This window comes from Jatropha curcas, chromosome 10 (assembly GCF_041381405.1).
Source record: "Jatropha curcas cultivar XTBG-Jc1 chromosome 10, XTBG_Jcur_1.0, whole genome shotgun sequence".
NCBI classification, from domain to species: domain Eukaryota; kingdom Viridiplantae; phylum Streptophyta; class Magnoliopsida; order Malpighiales; family Euphorbiaceae; genus Jatropha; species Jatropha curcas.
This window is the reverse complement of record NC_143160.1, coordinates 5,496,544-5,522,766: the sequence shown is the minus strand read 5'-3', so window position 1 is coordinate 5,522,766 and position 26,223 is coordinate 5,496,544. Positions and strand designations below refer to the sequence as shown.

General features: G+C 32.6%; 4 protein-coding genes across 9 annotated transcripts; 2 read left to right on the top strand and 2 right to left on the bottom strand.

The window, feature by feature from the left end:
• Positions 1-997: 997 nt before the first annotated feature.
• Positions 998-3,908, top strand: LOC105640427 (succinate dehydrogenase subunit 7B, mitochondrial). Of its 3 annotated transcripts, none has more exons than XM_089715708.1 (4): positions 998-1,190; positions 1,283-1,351; positions 1,886-1,988; positions 3,274-3,571. In XM_089715708.1, exons 1-4 carry the CDS (start codon positions 1,134-1,136, stop codon positions 3,336-3,338), a joined length of 294 nt encoding a protein of 97 aa, XP_089571834.1. In that variant the 5' UTR covers positions 998-1,133; the 3' UTR covers positions 3,339-3,571. The 3 variants fall into 3 exon arrangements, with proteins under 3 accessions (XP_089571834.1, XP_012080126.1, XP_012080125.1); XM_012224736.4 differs by lacking the exon at positions 3,274-3,571 and adding an exon at positions 3,585-3,908 and having other exon boundaries at positions 1,006-1,190; positions 1,286-1,351; XM_012224735.3 differs by lacking the exon at positions 3,274-3,571 and adding an exon at positions 3,585-3,908 and having other exon boundaries at positions 1,009-1,190.
• A 1,529-nt stretch (positions 3,909-5,437) lies between these two features.
• LOC105640426 (LIM domain-containing protein WLIM1) lies at positions 5,438-9,005 on the top strand. The gene is made up of 5 exons (XM_012224733.4): positions 5,438-5,760; positions 7,320-7,416; positions 7,515-7,555; positions 7,697-7,786; positions 8,498-9,005. The coding sequence occupies exons 1-5, from the start codon at positions 5,623-5,625 to the stop codon at positions 8,705-8,707; spliced, it is 576 nt and encodes a 191-aa protein (XP_012080123.1). The 5' UTR covers positions 5,438-5,622; the 3' UTR covers positions 8,708-9,005.
• Positions 9,006-11,450: 2,445 nt separating this feature from the next.
• LOC105640425 (D-ribose-binding periplasmic protein) lies at positions 11,451-12,775 on the bottom strand. Its single transcript, XM_012224732.4, has 3 exons — positions 12,352-12,775; positions 12,111-12,235; positions 11,451-11,872 (listed from the first exon to the last, which is right to left on the bottom strand). Exons 1-3 carry the CDS (start codon positions 12,674-12,676, stop codon positions 11,729-11,731), a joined length of 594 nt encoding a protein of 197 aa, XP_012080122.1. The 5' UTR covers positions 12,677-12,775; the 3' UTR covers positions 11,451-11,728.
• A 5,543-nt stretch (positions 12,776-18,318) lies between these two features.
• On the bottom strand, positions 18,319-24,012 carry LOC105640423 (nucleobase-ascorbate transporter 6). 4 transcript variants are annotated; one of them, XM_012224731.4, is made up of 15 exons: positions 23,873-24,012; positions 23,277-23,419; positions 22,450-22,547; positions 22,146-22,322; positions 21,804-21,904; positions 21,453-21,528; positions 21,304-21,363; positions 20,985-21,169; positions 20,325-20,421; positions 19,732-19,818; positions 19,498-19,556; positions 19,319-19,410; positions 19,126-19,203; positions 18,867-19,027; positions 18,319-18,780 (listed from the first exon to the last, which is right to left on the bottom strand). In XM_012224731.4, the coding sequence occupies exons 2-15, from the start codon at positions 23,377-23,379 to the stop codon at positions 18,562-18,564; spliced, it is 1,593 nt and encodes a 530-aa protein (XP_012080121.2). In that variant the 5' UTR covers positions 23,380-23,419; positions 23,873-24,012; the 3' UTR covers positions 18,319-18,561. The 4 variants fall into 4 exon arrangements, with proteins under 4 accessions (XP_012080121.2, XP_012080119.2, XP_012080118.2 ...); XM_012224729.4 differs by having other exon boundaries at positions 23,736-23,874; XM_012224728.4 differs by lacking the exon at positions 23,873-24,012 and adding an exon at positions 23,621-23,733.
• Between the last annotated feature and the right edge of the window lie 2,211 nt (positions 24,013-26,223).

Sequence of the window (26,223 nt, the reverse complement as noted above, 5' to 3'; positions counted from 1 at the left end):
TATTCTTGCCAATATGAAAATTCAATCATTTTTTCTCAATATTCTCAAAAAGTAGAAATAAAAAGTGGCAACATTCCTATTTTTACTGTAAAAAAGTAGAAATATTTAAATTTACTTCACATGATATTATAATATTGAATATTATATATATATATCCAATATCCAATATAAATAAAGCTTGTTTTAATAATATATTATCTATTTCTCTTCCTTAAATATAATATTATTTCAAAATATAGCGTAAAAAATCAATTGAAATATAAGATGAAATTCTATTTTTTGAAAATACCCTTAAAAACTTGTTATGATTTTTTTTTTAAGGAAACAATCTTCATTTGTTCCAAACATAAGTCGAGCAGAGCAAATGGAAACTCTAGTAAAAAGATGAGTCCCAACATTTGATTGTCTTCTAATCCACTTGACTTTAATATCAAGTCTACGAGCAATAATAGATTTACAGTTTCACACAATCATCGTATGTACATATTTAAAACATATTAATTCATATGTGTTTATTTTCATTAAAATCATCATCAATCATAAAATTTATGATTAGTTAAGAAAAAAAAAAGATAATTCTCATGCTTGATTGTTTAAATTTAAAAACGTTAATGAATTTTGTTAGTTATGATAGTAAGTTTCATATTTAAATTACAAGATTGAAATCTACTGTTTTAGTAAATATTTATAAACTTAATTTTCATACTATTAACGAATCTATGTTTTCCAAAAAAACATTATGATTAAAATAATATCTATTTAGTAAGTAACTACAATTCTTTTTACTAATTTTAACGAGTTAAGAAAATAAAAATTATATTATTGTAGACTTGGCAACATTATTTCAGAGACAAAAGCCTCCAATAAAAAAATATATATATATCCACAAGGAACCGAAAAAAAAGTAATACATGGTGCACCAAATCCGCCATTTCATTTTGCGGGTCGGGTCGATGAAGTGGGTGAGTAACCCGGTGCCCATGGTAACTGCCTCAACATGTCACGAGATTTCTTTCACGCAGACAATCACCCTGTGTGGCTGAAGCAGACATTCGGGACCTAGGGAGCTCGTGGCACTCAGCAGCTGCCATTTTGATCACGTCGTCGCTTTTCATTCCAACAGGAAAAAAGAAATGGCATTCCTTCTCAATAATTCCACCATCTCTTCTCACTTTCGATCTCAATCTCAGGTAATCTATTCGCGTCTGATCGACTGGTTGATTCGGATTAAATTTGATTTAGCTATTTCTCTTACTGCTGCTTCTCTTTTGAAATTTTGAAGAAGACACAGGATTCACTCTCTCTTTCGCGTCGTGGTTTCCACGTCGAACCTGGGGTTCGCGAGAAAGCTGTGAGTTTCTTCTCTCTCTGTCTCTCCGTTATTGCTCTTTTTGGTCGTTGCCTCTTTGCTTAGGATTTGAAACCTTTTTCCTAGGGTAGAACTTTGTTTGATTCGAGAATGGGTCTGTCTTGTGTTACAGTCTGGTAGATATCCGTATTTTGCCTAAAAGTGAATGGTTTAACATTTTTCAATCAAACGTTCCATTATTGGATGAGGAATAATTGAAGTTTATATTCGCATTTCAATGTTTAAGAGATTAGTATATTGAATAGTCTTACAGCTGATAGAGATCTTAAAGTTTCTAGTTTTTAATTTTTAAGAGATTAGCATATTGAATAGTCTTATTAACGATATAGATCTTAAAGTTCCTATTTTTTTTAATTAATCTGCAAAGAAACTGTTGGCCTTTTGACCTCGAATTATTCATCCATACTTGGATTATGTTGATGTTCTGCAAATTAATGGGTAACTGCACTGGATATTGATTTCCTGAGGTTTTCATGTGAGCAGTAACCTTGTTTTGCTAAGTCATTTACGTTGCAGCTTTTGGCAGAAGATCCAGTTCTTAAGCGATTCAAATCACACAAGAAGAGTGTGTGGAGACTCAAAAGAGTTGGAGATGTTCTCACAATTGTGGTTGTAGCAGGTATGCTGGTATCTTTGATATACACTAAAGAAAATTGTTCATTGTTATTCTCCCACCTTCCTGTACTGGAAATTCTTGCTTTTTTTTACTAGTTGAAACTCAAAAGCACACAGTGGTAAGTAGGTTCTCAGTGCACAGCGAGAATATAATCCCCTCGGGAAATTCAATGGTTAGGAGCGTATAGTAAAACTATGAAGTTCTGGGTATGCAACAGTTTTGCTCTTCAAAATCTCCCTGTTGTTTGAAATGATTGTTAATTCTTCAAGGAAAATGCTGAATCCAAATTTTTGCCCTTAAGATTATGCGAGGGTTTTCAAATATTCCCTGGCTGGAGAGATTTCTCGCTTTCAATCACCATATATTTTATCTTATCAGCTGCCAATCAAGAAGCAGAAAGTTGCTCTTTGTTGTTTCTAAATGGTAAGAATATATTCTGCACCAAGTTCGAAGTAGAAAATTGTGCTTCCAATTGACATATAAAACATCAAAACTTTTAAGGATGAAATTTGAAATCAGTCTTTAAATCTGATAACTGAATCTGATATTAGATGAAACTGGAAAATTTGGTGGGTTCATCTCTGCCTTGGTACCCTAACACAATGCATGCCCATGACCCCTATTCTTGTCCAGTGTCCACTCTTAAACGCTCGTGTCTTAGTATGGGTTGGGGAGTCCTTTTATATTTAGACATACTTGTACTTGGGCAGGCGTGTACATTGTAAATAGCAGTGGATCTAGAAATTTTTTTTCTGAATATATAATATATTATAAGAAGGATTTAATTTTAAGAGGGGTCAATTTAGAAAATTTTATATTTATATAAAGAAAATTAGAAAAGCTGAAGGGGATCAATTTACACCCTTATCTGCCACTGATTGTACATAGCATTATGAAGTGCTAGGTGCTAATCCTTGGCCATTGGGCATCTTCATGGCCTCTTCTTCATTCTCCCTTTCTTTTGTTTGAGTAATTTATTTCCTCCTCTATTTGGAACTCTTCAATTTCAAAACTCTTAAACTAGCAGCTTGCTTCCTAGAGCCATGTTCTATCTGGTTTGGCGTGTCATCTACAGCTCATGGAAAGGAAAACAATTTCTTGGTGATCTTGATTCACAATAGTGATGGGATACACAAACTCTTATGGAACCACAATAGAAAGGAGATAATCTATTTCTCGAGTTACTTAGTGTTCCTTGAGAATTACAGATCTCTACCAATCTTTTTATCCTTTCTGGCTCTGAAATTTTTCCTTTTTGGTAATGACATTTTTATGGCTGGAACCTAAGGGATGAGTAACAAGCAAAGCAATGAGATTGGCCTGGCTATTGAAGTGGGAACTGCAATGAAATAATTTTTGCCTTTTCTACTTCACACGTGTTTGTACAGCACACATGAGCTCCATATTCTGTCTATGAGAGTCACGGTGAAACTTGGATTTTATGTTTCTGGTGGCACCAATATGAACATCTTTAGCAAATTTGAAGAATGTAGCTCGTGTTTGATCAGTGTGATTCCTTAAATTGGACTGGAGAATGTTTGCACAGCATGGGTGGTATTGTTATGTATTATGCACTCTTATGTTGGGTATCTGTTTCAGGCTGTTGCTATGAAATTTATGTCAAAGCAGTAATGCGGGAGGAGGCTCGAAGAAAGGAAGGGGAAAGTAGTGCATAAAGGAGCATGCAACTATGTAAAATTCCATTTCATTGCTCATGACATCTCCAGATCTTTCATGATTTTATCTCGGTATTGAATAAGCAGAACAATCACTCTTCTTGTAATCAAACGCTTTTTCTCAAGAGTTGTTAATCGTGTTTTCTGTTAGCATTAAATCATGATTAAAACTTGTGTTTGATACACATGCAGAACATTACAGATACGTGTAGTTCTGTTGGGTATGAAATCCTTTATGATACTGTAATTTTTTGTTGTCCTGTTGAGTCCTGGGGAAAAAAGATGGTTTTGGATTCATAATTCATATCTAAGTTCATCCCAAAGGTAGACGCGTTTCCGGATGGTACCATGTGCTTCTGTTTTGTTTTATTGCGTGGATGATCGAGTCAATGATAAACATGAGTGGCGGTTGGCTTGGCACCTTTTGTTGTTGTGATAAACATTATATGAGTTGATGGTTGTTGCCTACGCAAGTGTGGAGCAAATAGAGCTAAACCAAGTTGAGCCACCTCAAAGATGCTTTTCAAGTTTATAAATAGTAGGAGAAAGGTGGAAAGGTTGGAGCTTTCGCTTTCGGCAGAAGGTCCAGAATGAAATAATGTTTGTTTTTGAATATGAAAAATAAGAACAAAATGATGCTAAAAGTTTTCAAAATTTTTGGTTTTTTAGTGAAATTGGAAGTATTTGGCTTTTGTTTTCTTTTCAATTTTTAATAACAAAGTAGACAATTTTTGGCCCCCCAATAATGCATTCCAACTACTAACCTAATTGTCAAGGAGATTAAGAATGCCTTTTTCTAATATTCAAATTACAATTTTGCACATATATAATATATATAGTTAAATGTCTCATAAATAAAAGTTGAGCCAGTTGAAAACGGACTTTTAATTAATACTTTAATACGACAGTTGCATTTGGAAACTCAAAAATAAAATCCAAATACTTTTTTTTCCTTGTTTTTTTCTATTTTTCCTAATTTGACTAATGGCATCTTGACACGTGTAAGCCAGAATCTTTAACAAAAAGTAAACGGAAAGGAGGTGGTGCTTTTTATTTTTTTTTTTATTTTTTCTTTTCTTTTTGAAAAATGGAGTATCATAATTGGATTGAGTTGTTCTGGTCGTGGATGCATTACCCTCTCTCTGTCTCTGATATAAATTATGGTATAAATTATATAATGACAAAATAAAAATCAATATGTAATTATGATGTCAGACCCCACATTACCAAAAATCTACCTTTTTTTTTTATTATTATTTATGTATATTTTTTACAGAGAGCGCTTCCCTTTTCCCTTCCAATTATGCTTAGCAGCATACTCGCTCCCTTTACATTCAAGTTTCAAGATATAATTATTATATCACTAATAAAAATAATTTCTAAAGAACTATAATACCATCTTCACTCCCTTTCCATACTGACAAATTATAAAACTTATTTTCAAAAAATAAAGAAATAAAAAACATTTCAAGTAAATTTTTTAAATATAAAATAGAATGAATTTTTTAACAGGGATAGATTTTTACGCGCTTCGTGAGAGAGTGGTTTGATAACGCAATATGCCTGAATATGGGTACTAGGTAATTTGCCGCTCAATTCTCGAGGAAGCTAAATTTACTGTCGCTGATTCTACATGAGTACCATCGACAGACAGAGGGTATTTACGTAATTGAATGAACATTTGCCTTTCATCAAATTACATAAATACCCCAAACATTTCCATTAAGTACAAAGTTTGAAAGTCTAACCAGAAACGCCTTTACTGCTACTTAGCCATTTTTTTGGCCGTTTTTGTTTAGTTCTTCTCTCTCTTCGTCTCTGAGCTGTAAATCATCAGAGCCTGAGAAATTTCAAAGTCTTCTCTTTATCACTAAACCATCTAAAGAGACCACAAGAGTTTCTTCCAATCCAGTTGTTATTTATTTGGGAATTGAAGATATCTACAAAGAGAGAGATCAAAGATGGCAACATTTGCAGGGACAACCCAGAAGTGTAAGGCATGTGAAAAGACTGTCTACTTAGTGGATCAGCTTACTGCAGATAATAAAGTTTATCACAAAGCTTGTTTCAGGTGCCATCACTGTAAGGGTACTCTTAAGGTTAGAGAACACTACTTTCTTTTTATTTATGTATAGTTCTTGCATAATTAAAGATTGGAACTTTATGTAGTTTGATGTTTATGTTCTTGATTATAGTTGCTAATGCTTATATTTACGTATATACTCTCCATTAAGTTAGTATTTTTCTTTGTTCTTTTTGCTTTTGGATGGTGATTAGTTGAGGACTCAAGGTTAGATTATTTAAGAGTCTGTTGATGATATTACTAATCAATGAGTGATCTAGAATGTGAAATCTTCTAATACAATATCTTATATTGTTTTAAGTACTAAAGTCCAAATTAAATTTTTGTTTATAGGTTGTGCTTCCTCTTTTTTTTTTTTTTTTTTTTTTTTTTCAGGGTCACATGACAAATTCATTTGGATTATGGTTTAGATATTGAATGCTTTTTTATATTGATTGTTTGGTTGGTGATAGCTCTATTTCTTTGGTTTAAAACTTGATTTGGTACAATTTGATTGTGAGTGGTGAAGGGATTCATTAGTCCCACAGGCAATCAATTAAGGAAGAGGTGGGGTTGAGACGGAGGAAGGTAGATCTTAGGTTAACATATTAATTGTCACTTTGAATGGTTGAGAAGCAATGCATGTTTGCTATTATTTTAGTCGGCCTGGTGGGTAGTTTGGAAGAGACAAAAATAAAGAACAGACGAAACGGATTCTGTTGTATTTTGAATCTAAACTGTCTTAGAAATTTCAAAAATTAAACTTTGATAGGGGAATATGTGTTGTATGATGTATAGTTCAATTTTAGTGACTTTTGGAACTTTGTTAGAATACAAGGAAAAACATCTGTAGTCTAAAGAACATGTATGAATAGAGGGAACTGAGTGTCAAATTGCTGCTTTCTTTCAGAGTATTCAGTGAACTTTGTTTCCTGGTTTTAACAATCAGTTTAAGCTTTAACCAAATTTTCCTAGAGTTCAATTCAAACTTATTTGGTTAATTCTCATGTCTGGAAATTATGTAATCAATAAACTTCACTATTCAATTTAAGAAAGAAATGATTTTGATTCAATAGAAATGTCTGATTTTGCAAGAAATAATGTAAAATTAATTCTCATAGTCCAATTACACCAATGCTCCTAGAATTTCTACTGCAGTCTGCAAAAGTTTTAGCATTCTTAGTTGTTTTTATAAGAGTAAAGGTAATCAAGAAAATAAAATAACTTAACTTCATATATTGATTTACATCGGTTTGAAATGATTCTTACACAACATGATCTAATTGAATTCTTTTACATAATTATTCCAAATTCAACCAAACTGATAAAATTGAGGAATGCAGATGCCTGCTTAACATTTTCTTTAAAGATTTTTGCATGTTAGCCATATGCATGTACCCACTACTTGCTAAAAGAAACTTGAGTCTGAAGTCTTTTATGGACAATATAAAGATTCAGGACATCTTGGGGAATCCCTGATCTGATTAATTATGATGATAAGTTACACTGATAGTTCTGTGTCCTCATTCTATTATTAGACAAGATCACTATGATCCCTCACTATTGACAATATATTTTTGGTCTATACTTTTGCAGTTGAGCAATTACTCCTCCTTTGAGGGTGTTTTGTATTGCAAGCCTCACTTTGATCAACTATTCAAAATGACTGGAAGCTTGGATAAAAGTTTTGAAGGTGACTCGTTGTTGTTAAGATGTTCTAAAGCATCAGTTCTCCTCTCATGACTTCTCTTTCTTGTTATTCATGAATTCTTTTTTCTTCCCCTTCTTTAGGCACTCCAAAAACTGTTAGAGTTGACAAATCGGCTGATCAGGTATATAATAGTGTTACCTGTTCAGATTAAGTTAATGATTTAATTTAGAAAATGATTTAATTTAGAAATAATTCATACTTGTTACTTGCAATGTAGATGATCATTAAGATTTTACGTATTATTGTGAATTAAATTGCGCAGGTCCATACTAATAGCAAAGTTTCAAGCATGTTTGCTGGAACTCAGGACAAATGTGTTGCATGCAAGAAAACTGTTTATCCACTTGAAAAGGCAAGTCAATATGGGACTACTTATGAGCTATACATTACGAAATGATATTGTTCTAGGATTTTGTGGATTTGAAACTAATGAAAAAATTGTTTCTGATTTTATGATTTGATAGTTCTGATAGCTTGAAAAGTTTCATTTTAATGTTTCATGAAAACAATGTCTGGATTCGGTCTATACACATTTTGTTTTAGAAAAGCTTAATATCACCTTACTGATAATTTCTTGCTTATTTACATGGGATTAACTTACAAATATGAAGGGATTGATGTCAATTACTTTCTGACTTCATCAGATAGCAAAATTGTTATAAGGCACAGTTATTTTTCACCTCTTTTAGGTCTAAAAACTAGACATCAATTGAGGCACAGTTTTTTCACATCTCATAAAATGAATGGAATGGGTTCTTTTACTAGTCTCTAAGCATTGCAAATGCAAAAGGACTAGAACATAGTGAAATCTAACTCTTAACTTAAAAAATTTGATTAGAGCTTGAAGAAAGATTGTCAAACTTGTACGTTGTCGTACAATCTATTTCTTACAAATCTCACAGTTCTTTACTATAAATGAAACTTCAATGCTGAACCTGATGCAACATGTCCAAAAGGTTTTTGTCCTGGTGAATATCTTTCCCCTTCATTTTCTTGATTGTCTATGCAAAAGCAGGAGCAGGACATTGTTTTATGGTTGTTTTAATCTTTCTGATTCCTTCAGGTGGCAGTCGATGGAATGTCTTATCACAAGGCCTGTTTCAGGTGTACACATGGAGGCTGCGTTATCAGCCCATCAAACTATGTAGCCCATGAGCAGCGTCTCTATTGTAGGCACCATCACAACCAACTCTTTAAGCAGAAGGGAAACTTCAGCCAGCTTGACAAGCAAGAACATGCTAAACCGGTGACTGAGATTGCATCAACTGAATAAGAATGTAAACAGTGTTCCACAAATCTTGAAATGCATGATACCTCAAGGAGTTTGTTTCTCAGCATCAGTTGCAATTGTCAAGTAGAAGAGCTACTACTATATAACATTATGAGGAAATTATGTTCAGTTGCAGAGCTCCATGCTGTTCCTAACTCTTTTTCTTTTTGGTTTAGTGTGAGCTTTGAGTCCCTAATAAATAGAGATTTTTGGTGTTGAAAACCTTTCAATAAACCATGAACTAAAGCACAGAGGTTTTGTATTTATTTTTAAATTTAAGCTTTGATATGCTTTCATTTTCTGTGCTTGGTGTCTTGTAATTAGCGCTTGGCAATGTGTGCTTGTCATCTTTGGTACTTTTCTATAATATATTGATGCCTCATTCCCCTTTTTGTCATCAAACTTCCCTTAGCATGCCAAAGTAAAAGGCATCATAGTGGGTTCTCATTTTTTTTTTTTTGGTCTCGTTTTCTTTCTAGGGTTCATCTTTTATCTGGGTATGCAAAATAAGGAGAAAATGATACAAATAAGTTATGATTCTGGGTTTACTTGTTCACCTAAACATAATCATTTAAAACTGAAACATGAAATTTTACCAGGACGGATTTAGATTCCCGTAGTGAAAATCTTTTAGTTATTGGAATCCTGATTTACAATAGACAGAATCCGAATATCTTTTTCTATATTACAAGTTGGAGTGCAGAAACAACAGTTAAGGATCATCTCATTTTCATGCTTTAAAAGAACCAATCCTGACAGACATTACTGCTAATTAACTATGAGGTGTGTGGCTCTACTTTGAATCACAAATATTATCTCCACAAAAAAAAAAAAAAAAAAAAAAAAAAAAAAAAAAAAAAAACGCTTTGACATTTCATGCTGTATTGTCTGAAAGCAAAGGCTTTCTTTTTCCTGGAAGAAGAATAGTAGTGATAAAGTCTTGTATAAGCAAAGAAATGGCATATAATTGCTTAGACTTTGAAATTTGAGCTACCATTCAATACCCAATAAAAGGCAAGCCAATTATAATCTAGAGCTGCTATTCTGGAGTCTTAATTGGTAGACTCAACTTGTGAGAAAGATATTATTACGACCCACCAGAGCCAAAACAGGTATAGCCATGCCCTACATTCCATATTCATTGCTCCACAACTCATTTCTCTGATTCTCTTATATTCAATCATTGTTCTTAGCAGAGACAAATTTTTAATGTAGTGCTTCAAAAATTTGGTATATGGTGGCAAACAGTTGATGGCCCACCCATGTATAGGAATTTTATGCACTTAATGTAGGAAATTATATATATATATATATATATATATATATATATATCAAAGTTCCTATGGCTTAGAGAATGTTCTAATGGTGAGTTGGTTGCAGTTGTCCTACTTTAAAAGTTCCCTTCCATGAAGATCAATATTTATATTTTATAGTTTGTTATGAATTTGTAAGCTTATTAGAAAGAAAGAAAAAGGGAAACCTTTTGCTTTTGTAGGTCTGCTCTGTCTTTGCTTCTTGAAGATGGAAGAGAATTAGTATAAAGAAAGAGTCTTCCATCTTTTAATGCACTGAAAATTACCATTATGATGATTGTTTCAAAGTCAAAAATATACAAACTAATGATCAAGATTTTTCGACCCATGAAAATTATCTCTTTACAAAAGCACGAGATAGAAACTCGTATATATCAATTCTCGTAAATGTTCATAAATATAGAATATTTTGCGCAATAGATGACCTTTTTTTTTTTTTTTCATTGCTAAAGTTAAGAAGCTTCAGGGGAATCTTTATAATTAATTTTTGCATTCAAATCAAGAATATTATAATAGTAAAACCCCAACCTATCCACTACTTGCAAGATAAGAAATTTCCTGCTCTGGAATACCCTACTACATATATATCTTATCATAGCTTTTGATATAAATTATTTCAGAATACAAGTAAGAATGACATATGCAGATAGATTGATGTAAGAAAGACTTCTTGATTTGATCTAAAAAGTATGGGTAAGGCATGTGGCTATTAAATGCATTAGATGTGATATATATCTAAAAATTTTAGCTGTTTGTACTTCTTCTTTCTGCATAGTAAAGCCATAACTGTTGCTTCTTGAACATGAAAGAGCTTGTACTTGGAGAATGGAGATGAGATGAGCTGTTTTCTTTCTATTGACTAGACTTCAATTGTCATTACCTTTTTGAGGAAATTGCTGATTGGTTTTAATCTCATTAATTCATAACTAACAATATCATCTTAAATTTTCAAATTTTTTTATAATCAATAATAATCACTTAGTTATCACTGTCGGTCCAACCTCAACCTTCAAAATAAATGTTTTAAGATGTATAATTGAAATATCAAATCCATATATTCTTATAAATCTTTTAATTTTTTAATATAACAGATGTGAATGTGAACTACCTGGGCATTAAATACTTTTTTTTTTTTTTTGAAACAAAAAAGCTTCTTCCCAATTTCAATACCATTCTTGATCCTTTGGCAAAAAATATTTGTTTTTTTTTTTTAAACATTTTTTCTCTCTGAAAACTGTTAGTTAACATTAGTGACTAAGAAATTCTAGACTTTCAATCAATTAAAATGATAAATTTCTTTGTGCCAGTGATTCTCAATTAGAAGATAATTAATCTTTTCTTTCCCGTTCTGGGTTTGAATATTTGGTCATAAATCATCAATAACATGCAGCAATTACTACATTAAACGAACCATAATAAGCAGAAGAGTCTAATTTTCAATTTGAAAAGAAGATTAATTTGCTAATAACTATGTTTGGGAGCTATACAACTGTGAATTGACCCAAATCTTGCAATTTGGAAGGGAAGATTCAGTTTCACTCTGCTATTTAATAGTCACAGTCACCTGCTACCTCCACAAATGATGATTTTGAATCTTGATCTCTCTCTCTCTCTGTCTCTCTATTAAATTTTGTGAGCAGGTGATGAGCTGATCTGTTTCTCTCATGTAATTAAGCATGATAATAATAATAATTATAATAAACATGATTAATTAGCTGACAGCCTCTGAGATGCTTTGGAGTGAGGGTTGCCATGTTGTTCTTGATCTGGCTGCTGCTGCTGCTGCTGTTGCACTTCCACTGCCAGAGTTGGTAGCTGTTGTTGTCTTTCCTCTGCTTCTTTCAGTTTTGCTTACCTGAAAAATTAAATTTCATTTTATAAGTTTTCATGGGTTACAAGTTAATTAATAACATCATTTTTCTACATGTGCCTTAATTAACATAATAAAGATATCATTTCTTATATAAAAAATAAAAGGCTGGGGCCTAAGTTTGCAACCATATGAAATCTGAAAAATTATCTTATTGAAAAAAAAAAAAAAAAAAAATTGGAAGTGAAGAAAAAATGAAGAGGATACAAAATGGGATATTTACCTGACGATGATGTTTCTCAAGTTGAGATCTTTTTACTTCTACGTCGGGAGATGGCTTCTCTGCTGATTCTGGTTTATTTTTCTTCTTTTGTGCTTGTTTTTTTTCCCACAAACCCTTCATAACCTCTACAAAACAAAAACCCACAAAGCAAATTAGACTTAAGATTCAAAAGTCTACTTATAAAAAGAGCAAAAGAACAAGAAAATAGTTAAAACTTAGGTAGGAAAATCAAGAAACTAACCTTGAGTAGTTATGAGTCTATAAACATGACCAAGAAGAAGAGTATCTGTAGGCTTGAGAAGCTTAATTCTTGTTATCCGCACAGAGCTATTATTATTATTGGTGGTGGTGGTGGTGGGGGTGACGACGACGGTGGTGGTGGTGTTAGGACATTCAGCATTTTTAGTAGTTGGATATAAGGTGGTGGAGAGAAGAAGAGCAACATAGTGACCAGGGTTCATCTTCATAATCTCAGCTGCACTAACAGGCCAATAAAATTTGTCAACTTTACCACTTGGGTGTTGTATCACTAGCGTTGCTGCATCTATGGCTTGACAATTCCCCATTTTCCTTTCCTCTCTTTTCTTTTCTTTCAAACAGCTTGAAGAGGAAGAGGGGGCTGAAAGAGAGAGAGGGAGGCGTTGAAGTTAGAATAGGACTGTCTTTATAGCCACCCACCACTCACTACTCACTCTTTATTCTTCTATGCGGTAAATTTTTCCTGCTTCATTTAACCCATTGTCTTTATTTTTCTTTTTAAGATAATAGAGATATTGTTGTATCACATGTAATTATGTGGTGAGGTGTGATTGGTTAGAGGTTGAAGAGACAAAAAAGTTGGGCCACATGTGATTTTCAACCTTAAATAAAGAAGAGATGCGTTGCTTACTTTGGTCCACCAGAGACCAATCTCTATAGTAATCCACGGTTACATTGCATAATAAGATTCTCCTATCGAAGACAAAGCCATTTATAACCTCACTGTCAGTTTCGGAAAACTTTGTTTAATCCTATGCCTCCCGCTACACACGTGTCCAACAGTGTTTAGTTGGTTCACTCAACCTGCGATTCTGGTTTAATGCTTCAGTAATTTCGAATCAACAAGCTTTCAAATTCAGATTTACCCCTTCTTTTTCTTTTTGATAGGAAAGAGGTTTAATGTTTTGGAGTAACGTTATGAACTATATAATAGGGTAATCTTTCTTTTTGAATAATATTTATCAAAATTAGTGATAATTTTATACGATGAAGAAAACTCAAACTCGAGACCTTTAACTATTTACATATTTTACTAGGTAAGAAGATTAGTGAGAAATTTACCCTTCTTTATAATAAATGAATTCTACAAAATTTAATGAAATTTATTTATAAATTTAAAATTTTTGTGTTCAGTATAAAAAGTGAAGATTTAAATTTTAGGAATTCAATTATATATGTCTGTTTGATAAAAATATCCTGATAATATAACTCAATTTAATAGTATTTTTAATGCAAAAAATTTCTAATATATTAAGTATAATTAAGATGCAAATTTTATTAAATTAGGTAATTTATTCTAATCCAAATTTTCTTTTGATCGAAACATTTTTAGTCATGTGGTGTAGGCTACTCTTATCCAATCCCCTATAGATAGGATGCTAAAATCAATACATTGTCACAATCCACATATAGCTCGTTTTTGTTTCATTCACAACGTAAGAACAAAATAATAACCCAACCCTACCTATGCTGTTTTTACAGCAAAGGTAAAATTATTTAAATAATCTAAATATTCTTTTAAACCGGTTATATTATATATTTTCATGCTGGAAAAGAATGGTATTCAGATAAAATCTGTTAAAGTTAATGATTTCAGACTTCACAAATGTTATTTTGATGATGTAATCTATTGTTGCTTGTATTGACATTAATTCATAAAGTTTGGCAAATTAATAGATTAGAACAAAGGATTACGTCTATGTTGCTCTTATCAATGGCAATATTACCTCAAGGTGTTCTTGGGCAGTTTCACGTATATACGTAGGAGAAGAAGAAGAAGAAGAAGAAGACTGCTTTGTCTACATATAATCAATCCCACCCACTTCCTATTTCATTTGACATGCACGTATTAAAAGGAATTTCTTGCTTTGAAAATTGCCCTTCTACTTTAACAATGATAAGAATAGTAAACCAAAAACCACAAATTTAGGTGATAAATGTAGGGGTAAATAATACTAGGCTTCTAATCCAAAATCAAATCAAAATGACATATTTCGGTCCCATTCTGTAAAATATTATAAAAAATCATTAATTGATTTGGTGAGAAGAACTATTTGGTTTTAATTCATGATTTAATTACCATATATAATTAACAAATTATTTTTATTTATAAAATAATTGTATCAAAATCGAGTCGAACCAATTTAATTTAATTTTTATACTATTTTATTTTAAATTTGGTTAGCAAAATAATACATTCATTTAAATTAATATTGAGATTATTCAATTTAATTTAGTTCAGTTAGGGAATAACTTATCTAAAATTAGTCATAACTATTAAACAAATGATAATGAAATTTTATGAAAAACGAAAATATTTCTGATTGCAATTGGAATAAAAAGGATAAAAATCAGACAATTTTTGAAAAATTCACGTTATCGTTGCTTTTGATTTTAAATAAAGTATATGTAAGTTTAATCCATAATATTATCATACTAAGGTGATAGAATAATTCATTCACGTGCCGATAGAGAGCGTGGCGGAGAGATGGGACCAGCAACAAAGGACATTTCTGTTTCATCCAGCGAAAGGCGTGAAAGTTAGTGAAAAACTAGTATTTCGTGCGTGTTCAAGTGTGGGCCTGCTGACGCCTACCACCACCACCACCATCTCCGCCTCACGGCGGTACGTGGTGGTGTGGGCCGGGGACGGAGGCGCAGTTACTTATGTTCCACACATCAAAATTGGCACCCGAAACAGCACGTAATGAGTGCGTGTCGCGTGTGGCAGCTTCCCATCTTTATGCCAATACCCAAGAAGGCTTTTTAAAATTTCTAAAACAAAGAGGCAAAATGAGATTTTTTTTTTTTTTTTTTTTTAAATTTATATGAATTGTGAATTTTGCTTTTGGTATCCTATGAGAAAAAGAGCGTTACCATCAAAAGAACAAAGCTGCATGAGAAGGTTTGATTTAATTTAGTTTTTAAAATTTAAGAGTGCATAAAGAAAAAGAATAATTAAAAAAAAATCGTAGGACCTCATTTTTCAAACAATCCGTTGAATTGAAATTATAATGGGTCCCTAAACATGAAATTAGGGTTCCACCACCTCCTCCCTATTAATTGACATCGAACACACAAATGGAAGAAATTTAGTACTTGTTTGTTTGAACAAGTATTTAAATCTCAATTTGTTGCTCAATACAATTTTCTATCAATAATGGAAATTAGGGTTCTATCAATTTGTTGCTCATGTAATTAAAATCAAGATTTTTACTGGACTCAAGCTTTGGAACTAATTAATTAATTAGTAGTAGATGATTTGACCTACACATGCAATAGAGCCATTCTTAGCTTTTTATCCACACAATGATTTTAGATTTCCTCTATTGCTTCAACACCATCATTTTTATTCTGGGGAGAGAATGATACATTTCATGCCTGGTTGCAGAAATTGGTAACACAACCATTTGATCAAGTGGGGTGGGCTCACAAAGTTACAAGTGAGAGTGAGATCTTGTCCTAAGAAATTCTCATGCCTCAGCAAGTCTTTTTTATCACCACTTTTTTTTTTTTCTCATTACATCAAGATCTTAATTATGTTAATCAAATCTATAAATCTTGTTTAGGCTTACCACTTTCAACCTTTTTTGACCTTTTCATGATTAATTCCCATATCTGGAATTTTTTTTCTCATAATAATAATTATTAGAGTTAGTGAGTTACACCATTAAACAACCTAGAACAATGTAATTAGTTCATATATAAATAGACAATATCTTATCACCTTTATTTTCGGGTCTGTTCGGTAAAATTTATTGTTTTGGTAGCTATTAGCTGTTTTATTAGCATTTAATTGTTAACTGTTTTAGTAGTTTTTCATGAAATACTAAAAGTTAAACGTTACATGAGTTAACTTTTCACAAAATGTTACCTTAATCTCTAAAAACTAATTCAAACACTATATTGTCAAACACTATAAAAAGTAACGTTTAGCTTTTAATCAATCAAAACGCTAAAAGTTACTTAAAAATATATTGACAAACACGATATGTTTTTTTTTTTTCCTTAAATGTGTCTCATATGGTCCATGAATCATAAAAACCCTAATTACACTTTTGAGGATTAAGGATGTACACATAAACTAGAAATAATGTATATATGTTAGTAATACAACCCTAATTTGTTGAACCAAATCTCAAAAATAATTTCTTAAAGAACAAGTAGCCATGTGAAGGAGTTAAGTAATATGGCTGCCCACCTTAAATGATACACTTGTTCTAGTTCAAAATTTGGCTAAAAGAGGAGAGTGTACAAGTATTTAAATATTAATATATCAAAGATCTCAACTAAGTACACAAAATCTGTCCAACCATACATGCATATAATATGAAAGTCCACCTATAAATTAATTCTTTTTATACTTTATTTTAACTATAAAATTTGTGGGTATCATTGGGCTTCTTCTCCTCTTCAAGAATTGAATAGTGATAACCAAGAACAATATTTGTTGGTCCCTATGCTCACTAACTTGGCATTTATTTTCTAAATTAAAAACTAATTAAACCTCACTTAATCTCCCTCACCAAACAGCATAAGGAGCATTAAGGAGATGTCTTCTTCTTCTCTTTTTTTCTGTTTATCTTGTGTAGCTATAAAACATAACAAGAACCATGTAATGAGTTTAGGTGTCCTTTTGTATTTTTGTGATATGGGTTATTAAGAAAATGAAGAGATCTTTCTGTTTGGGAACAAATAGGGTACATGAAGGTATAAAAAAATTAAGGGAATGTTCTATTAGTTAAATAAGTTGATAACAAGAGTCCAACTTGAGGTTTAGCTTCATAGAATTTGGAAGACAATGATCTGGTTGCTAAGATACTTTTAAGACCCTAATCTAAATTTTTATATTACTAATTAAACATTCAATGTCTTGGATTATCTGATAGTGGGTTTTGATCACAATCCATAAAGCTAAGATGTAAAGAAACCTAAAGGTTTAGTTTCAGACAAGAGTGGTATAGAGATTGAACTTTCCAAGAAAATTCTGAGCTTGCTGCTCTTAAAGTGCTTAATCTGTAAAGTGAGTTATATCATAATCTATATTGGGTGCATGGAAGCACTTTTAGTACTGAAAGAAGCATCTGCTTTTGCAGAATTAGCACCTGCAACTCCCTTTCCTTTCAACTTTTTTTTTTCTTGATAAACCTTTCTTTCAATGCCTTTTGCAGAATCTTAGAAGAATATTATCCAACCAAATAAAGCCATGCACAAAATTCTCTTGACCTTTCCCTCCTAAAGGATTCATTTTGGGCAGTACCCCAGTTAAGGACGGAACTAAATTTTCAAGATAGGAGGAAAATTTTTTAGGAAAAGGAAAATATGTTGTATTCTTGAAAATATAAATACAATTTATAAGGTGAAAATTTGAATTTTGAGAAACTTGGGGAGCCATTAATGGCCCACTCGAAACACCACGTGAAGCCATCCTTGACCATAGTGATTCAGGATAACCAGTATTACACTGGACAATAATGATCATTGACGTATGAGAACTAATCTTGATCCTTCAGTGCAACTGTATTTAAAATATCTCTTTTTTATGAAAATTATTGGAGTTAAAAAGAAATTCATCTTTTACTTCCCTGTACGGTACCAATCTTTGTTGTGATTTGCATGCATCTATTTTCTACAATGGAGGGGCCGCTACACTTTAAAGTGCAAGCAGAGTTGGTTCATTTGTGACCATGCAAAAACTTGGAACTCCTTTTCAACAAATAAATAAGAAAGGCCCCAACCTTCCTCAATCCTCACCAATCCTATTATGGAAAATGCATACACCTAGAAGATGGTCAAATCAAACTGCCATGCAGAGAAAAGAATCCAAAGATTTCAACACACTCCAAAATTTTTTCAAAACAAGGACAAGAATCTGTTCACATCAGGGTCTGACATGTCAACAGTAATGTCTATCCCAAAATAAGAAGATTTGTATTATAAATCATATAGGGACTGGAACGCAATAAAACTTCATTGCTGATTCAAAGTTCATGGCTCAGATGGATTTACAATAACAAAAACAAATTCAATAATTGTTAACAAGTCCTATAAAAGGAAGACACTATCTTATACTGCTATGTAGCGTGTAATAAGATTCACAAATGATAAACATTACATTGCAATGTGATCTCTCAGTGCTACTGAGAACACATTTTTTTGACAAGAACTTGCTCGTAATTTAGTGCTGACTAAATCACACGGATGGGAAATATTTGTTTAGATTGAAAGGCAGGGAATAGAATTCTTCACTTCTTGTATCGCCTTTGAATGACCGGAATTTGTCCCACCAATGCTTGCCTCTGTCTTTCCTGACTGAACTATCTTTTCGCTGCAGTGTGTTGTCAAGGAAATATGCCACACACCCCGCAACAAATGCTTCTGATGAGAAAGGAACATTTACAATATCGTTGAACTGCCATTTAAACAGAGCATTACATTTATCAGCCTTTGACATAAGTTTTAAAAAGAATTAAGGAAAAAGAAAGATTCCATGTATACCCATCGCCCTGAAGTGTGGACGGGACCATAGCCATTAATTGCGGTATACTCATTGAAGTATTGAGGCACTGACAAACCCAAGAAAAAAGAGAAGCCTAAAATGAATTTTGTCCGGAAGCTGTTGAGGTTGCAGAACTGAAGAAAGCTAAGACCTCCAACACCTGCAAACCCATAATTAAAAACTCCATTCTTCATACAAATGATTGCAATAAAGAAGATATCCATTCAGCTTTTAACCATAAAGATTAGGAACACATACCTACGTAAGCAAAGAAAAGGCAATAGAGAGCTGCAATAATGGGGGCTGGTATAGATGCAAATACAGCTCCAAATTTACCTGCATAATACAAAGTTGAATGATTCTACAATCAGGTTTTATGATACTACAAGGAAAGATGAATTAAACACCAACCTGAAAGCTTAGAAAAAAGTCTTATAAATCAACTTCTTACCGAGAACCGAGAAGAAAAGCATGAATCCAGCAGATATCTGGACAACCCTTCGGCTACCAACTCGTGTCAAGGCCAAAAGACCAGCATTCTCTCTGTACAAAATGAATTAATTCATCTTCAACTCCTTTCGGATAGATATAAAATGCTTGTATAACAGAAAGGTTTTCCCAAGGTCTTACACAGAAACTGAAGATCCGTTTACAGTTCCAAACAGCCCAGAAAGCAAAATGGCAACTCCCTGAAACACAAATAAAACAACAAAAATAATCTCAATATTCATCTGAATTAGAACAAAGAGCAAACATATTAATTTCATAATTTGAGCATCAATCAATTGATAGTTTGCTGACATTTCCAGTCAAACTTATAATTAGTTTGTATTCTCTACTATTAAGGGAGAGACCGATTTTTACCTGCCAACCAATGCCACGGCTAAGAACAGAAGGCGGCATTGGAGTTGCACTTGCATACCTCGACACCGCAATAAACGCACCGGTGGACTGCTCATTCATTGAATATGAGAGAGTAAATTTCAACAATCAAACAACATGGAAGTCTAAGCAAGTCTTGCCAAATAATACAACAAGAATGCATGTTTGAACTGGATCAGAGACCCAGAGAGAAAGTGAGACCAGGAAAAAAACAAGAAAGGGTTTATGTCATAAAACCTTTTTTGAATTAAGAGCCTTTAACTATATATAGACAATGATAGCAGCCCAACCAATTATTTAATTGCCTGCTCATCCACATGGTATGAAAAGTATATGATTTGGCTTTCTTATGCCATGGTAATGGAAAATTATCGGTTCTTTTCTTTTCTATTAGTAAATGATGGGTATAGAAAATGACTATACCAGTTGAAAGAGAAGAATAGCAAAGGGGAAAAAATCTAGTACCAGTATAAAAAATGACAGCAATGGAGATGCATGTACTGATTTTTATTTTTGAAAGTCTAGCAGTTGAAAAGTAGAGAGAGGAAATGAAAACGAGAAAGAAAATATCAAACCTCTACAAGAGCAACAAAGGAAGCCATCATCATGGCAAAGGCTTCCCCAGCATCAAATGAAGGTGCTCCCCACTGAAATGGATAAGGAACTCTTATCCTGCAAGCTCAAATAGTCCAAATTAGAAATAGTAGATGATACCAATTAATACCCAGATTATTTGTTTGATAAGGTGCAAGCAAACGAAAATTGCTAAGGAAAATTGCAACAGATAGATAAGGTGGAATCAAATTGTATTGCATCATAAACTCTCTGTCTCCACCATTATTGGGACATCAATTCTAATGAATTATCTGAGCAGAATCTGCCAATATTTAGATCTTCAAATCAAATTCTTCACACACACACAGACTGACAAATGTCATTACAAAGTGGAAGCAATTGGGTTGAATATTATGATTCAGCCTTTGTTTCCGGATGGTAGAGTAGAATGGAATTATGTAACCAGATCGTTTGTAACTATTAATACTTTCATTGCCAAATCTCCAATATGTTAATAAAGGGATGCTGCAAAAACTCTTGTTGCATTACCATGTCTGGTAATTTGTATAGGTTGGTGTATATCAATAAATGTCAAGATATATAAAATATTGGATCCAGAAACTGCAACATTACATAGCAATGAATAAATGTCAAGATATATAAATACAATGCAAACACACCATGGCGCAGCATCTATAAGTCCTGCACGATCAGTGCGGCATGTATTTTGTGTCTTTGGTGCTGCATCATTATAGGCTCCACCCACAGTAAGCAGGTGAGCATAAATCCATACAATCACCACCGAGAATATTACAGCAAAACGATCAAATATATTTTTCCCATGCTTTATCACATGGGGCATATACTGCAAAACGGAAAAAAAATATCAACGACTACAGCCATTTTTTTTTTTCATAAGGTCAATGCAAGAAACAACAAACTTAACACCATAGGAATAGAAAAAAGAAAAATGTATACGAAATGCATCAACAAAAATACCTGCGAAACAAATACTAATATGATGAGCTCTGGTAGCCCAATCTCAACACATTTGGCAACCTAAAGTACATTGCAAAAGTTAATATTCAATATAACAAGATATCGTTTTCATAGCAAGCATGAATATCACAGTTATATGCAAAACTTACCCCAGGAAAACCAAGCTCGTACAGGCCAAAACCAACAAGAGCTACCAAAGGAACAGCTGAAAGTGGACTCAAGAACCTGGCATATATTCCAAAAGAAAAAGCAACAATTTAAGTTTCAAATAGAATTATTTTGGGGTAGTCTCTATCAAGCAAACAACAATGCATGAAATAAAAAAATAAAAAAAAATAAAAAAAAAAGCACTACAGCATAAGCATCCTTACATTCATAGAATGAAAGCTTATGTGAATCAATTGAATTAGTTAACTATATAAAATAATTCAATCAGAAGGGAATGTAAAATGTGTAAGGAATGCCGAAATTATAAGCATTTATTAAAATTGCAAGCTGACCTGGTGACATTACGCCATAGGCCACTGAAGCCAAGAACTATCTGGAGAGTTGAAGCAACAATGAGGGCACCTTGTATTGCACGCATTATCTTCTTAAATCGCTGCATGGACATCAAATATCATCATGAAGTTACTAACAAGCCATAAAAAAAAAAACTAAAGGGTACATTGTTTAGTTGAGCTCTATATATTATAACTCTTGCATGTTTCCTTCTTATTTTAAATGACCATTGAGATGTTATTTAATAAATAGTATTCTGGACATTAATTTTTGCTCACTACAGCATTGAAGAAAGAAGAGAGAGAGAATTTATAGAATGCAGAAAAGTTAGATCATAAAACCTCAACAGGGTCTAGATTATCACTAAATCGACCCGCAAGTATAATTGAAATTGTAGTTGGGACAAAGGTATAAGACCCTCCAATAACAGCAGGCAATCGAGTCCCAAACAAACTCTGGAGCAATGTGTTCAAACCAGCAACAAAGAGTAGTGTCTGGATCACCTGGGCCTTCTCTTTCTACAAAATCGAAAAATGGCACTTAGAATCATGTGATTAGAGATCGCCTCTGAAAGAAAATCAATATACCGAGCAGAAATCAATCAACAAAAATTATCTATTTGTGCTCCCTCCCTCTGGGCCTTACATTTCCACCTCCCATTTGGGGAACAAGCGCAGTGGGAATAAGAACAGTTGTCCCAAGCATCACAAGGTAGTGTTGGAAACCAAGCAGGATAGCCTCAGCTGCATCACATACAGACAAGTTTTAAATGATCAAATGAAAGTTCACACAAACACTAATAACATATAAAAACAAAATAAGTACCAAAAAGACTGGTTAAATTTCCTATGGCTCAAACGAGGATTAGTGCAGTCCAGTTTGAGCCATAGGAAAAGATAAATATTCAAATGTCAAAAATAGGAAAACTTTTATAAGAAAAGTCAAATTAAAGCAGGAATATAACTAAACTAAAATTGTCACCAACAGAAGACCAGATCCTTTGTTTTAAACCCCCTCAAAATAAAATCACATGAATAAATTTTTCTTTAAAAAAAAAAAAAAAAGAATAAAGCCAGAAGAAAACACGTTAAAAATCTCCGAAAAAATTAAATAGATTAATTAAATACAAAGTAGTTGGATTTATCTTTTCCTTTTTTTTTTTTTCTTTTTTATAATGAGACCAGAATCTTCAATCAACAAGGCGGTAGGGTTTATTTTCAAGGAATGGCATTTAACCTTTTGAAAAGGGAATATCTACAATAAAGGGAGAGAGAAAGAAAGCTCAAAAGACAACTTTCAGCTAAAACGAGATGCACACCCCAAAAGAACAATTAAGAAATACTAAAATCCTACCTAAAACATACCAAATAGATTCACACAACAGTTACCTTAAAAATTCAACACGGAATTTAGAATCTAAGTTATCTACAAATGAAAGTGCAAAAACAGTGAAAACAATCAAGAATACTTACGCCATGGAGGGGGACTAGTCATGCAATAATAAACATTCGGAAGCTGCTCCTTTGGTGGGTGTGGCTGCGGCTCCTCCGGCTTTCCTCCACCACCTCCAGCCATGAATCTCTCTCCTTCTTACTCTAAAACTCTTTTTTTATCTCTACAAAATAGAAAAACTGAGTCAGTAAAATAAACAATAAGCAACAGAAATACCCAAATCTAAGCAGAACCCAGATCCCAAATCTCAGTGAAACTCACTGAAGTGACAAGAAACCAGAGAAAACACTCAATAATGTAAGGACCCAAAGGAGTAAAACATCCACAACTATATCAATAAAGGAGGAAAAAGAAGACAGATTACTGTATGTAGAGAACTGGAAAATGAAAGTGTAACTACAGCATAGCAAACAAGTGAAAATAATGGTCTAAATAATTGAAACAAATAAGAAACGATAAGAAAAGAAAGGGAAAAGCACCTTTTCAAGAAAAACAATAGCAATCCCGAAAGCAAAATCAAGTATTAAGCATTTAAAGTCAAAAACAAATTATGTACCCCACCAGAAAAAAAAATTACAAAAAGGAAAATAATAAAGAGGAAAGTGTTGTTGCTCACTTAAAAGAGGTGAACAGAGAGAAAACCCACAAAATGTATTACGTGAAAAAGCAGAAAAAAACAGTGTCTAGAAAAAACAAGTTTTATGTGGGAAGGTTGTATGTAGCAAGAGAAGGTTGAATTTTGGCAGTGAAAAACATCAGGAGAAACTATCTTCCCCTCTCTCTCTCTCTCTCTCTCTCTCTTCCTGTTGCTTGTAGACATGTAAAGCTTATTTAATGTTTTTTAACTTACCTACCAGTAAATCACCAATCAGTGAGTGTTCCTTCTTTCATTTCGAATTGAGTAACGAAGCAGGACGTGCTGATGCAGGGTGCACGACGTCGTTTTGTCTTGGCAGTATCACTTCTTAATTATTTAATAATATTTAGCTACAACTAATTTCCAATGCATTATTCATCTAATCATCAAATCCGCTCTCTCAAAATGTAAAATTAATATAAATGACACTGTGATTTTATTGAAAACATTAAGCACTGTCTTGTGAATGATAGTTTGGTTTAGTCGGCATCTTAAAGAGTACTTTTAATATAATCGTTCTCCAGTCTAAAATGGACTAATCTCTCATCTAACCATTAAACAAAAGATGATAAAATATATCTTACTTAATATTAATATATCCTTATTTTGATGTCAATTTAAAAAAAATTAAATATGAGCGTATCAAAAAATTACGAATTAATTGTATTTTTAAAAAAGAAAATGGCTATGATTTAAGATAATTGAAAATGAAAGTAAATCTATTTTTCTATTAGTGAAATTGGGAACATTTAGTTAAAACTTTCTAATCCCTAAATCATGAATCCTTAATTAATCCCTAAATGCACCTAGTTTTGGTAGAAACCAACGACACGTTTTTTTGCATGAAAAGACGGAATTGGCCTTCAAAAGTAAGAGCCCATGTGAGGATGTCCAAATATGAGTCAAACATTGAAATTATTGAGGATAGAGGGGTAGTTTAGGGAATTCAAGAGCAATGATCAAGTGTAGGGTGGTGTAGGAGTAGTAGAAAATCATGACCGGAATTTATAAAGAAAAAAAAAAAAACTAGGACTGGGGCCTCTAAATTAAGGGTCAAGAAAGGACAGCCGACACATTCTCTTCTACCTTTATCCCTTAATGAGTAAACAGTATGGCAAGTCGATAATACCCTTTCCCCAATCCCTGCCTAGTGCCTCCTGTCTCTGGACTGACATTTTCTGTTACAACTGGCAATGCCCTTCAAATTTTGGCTCTTCTTCAACTATACTCTTCACTTTTGGGGGAAATTTTACCCGATTAAAATAATGCAATTTTACTATTTTTTTTTAAACTACCCGGTATTTATATAGCCGATTAATCCGGATTTAAATTCTGTTAAGACCTATTATGGGGTGATTCTCCCAACTCAATATTCTCTATTCACAATACCGCACTCGAACCGTAGATGTTTATCCAGCACCTCGTCCCATTATACCAATTGGAGTTGGGAACTTCCTAATTTTATTTAATCTCTTTGAAGTATAAATAGCTACCTAAAAATAAAAACTTTTTTAAATGTTTAAATATTTTTTGTATGCACAAGTTAGTCTAATAAATAACACTTCACACTATAAGTGTGTGTCTATATTAGAATGGTTGTCTTATAATCTGAAAACCATTGCTAACTTGTGAATTTTAATGGAAAGACTAAAGAATTTAGCAAGATAAAATGTTTTACTAATTTTGATAGAGAACCTAAACTCTAGCCATCATGCTTCCTTGTCCTTATCAATTTGTTAATTTAAATGTATAAATAGATTAGATTGATGGAGAAAATTTGCTATTTTCAAGTTTTTGAAAATAGATATTTGTAATTAATTAATTAATTCCAACTATGATCATAGAATAATCACATGAAAAGTGTATTGAGTAATTATAATTTCATTGCAATAGTTAAATTTATTTGTTTTGTATAATTAAATTAATAAACCTTTTGATAAATACAGAATTATTTATTTTTGCGAGACATTTTGCAATGTGTTAAGGAGAACAGCCATGTGGTACTTACAACCTTCTGGAATATAGGAAATTCGCTGTATAGAATATAGAAGTAGAAGAATTCAAACAGAAAATTACAAAAAAGTACATACATATTTCACGAAAGTCATATGATGTAGAAATATAAAATATATACAAAAGAACTTGACGAAGGAGTTCAGAAATGAAAAAAATGAAAATTTAAAATAAGACACCGTAAACGTCGGTGAGGCTTGACCATGAAAGCGGCGAGTGACGCTCCATTTATAGATAAACCGAAAAGATCTTCTAATAGGATAAACATAACAAGAGAACTTATCAACACAATACAAAAACGACATGAGATTTTCTTT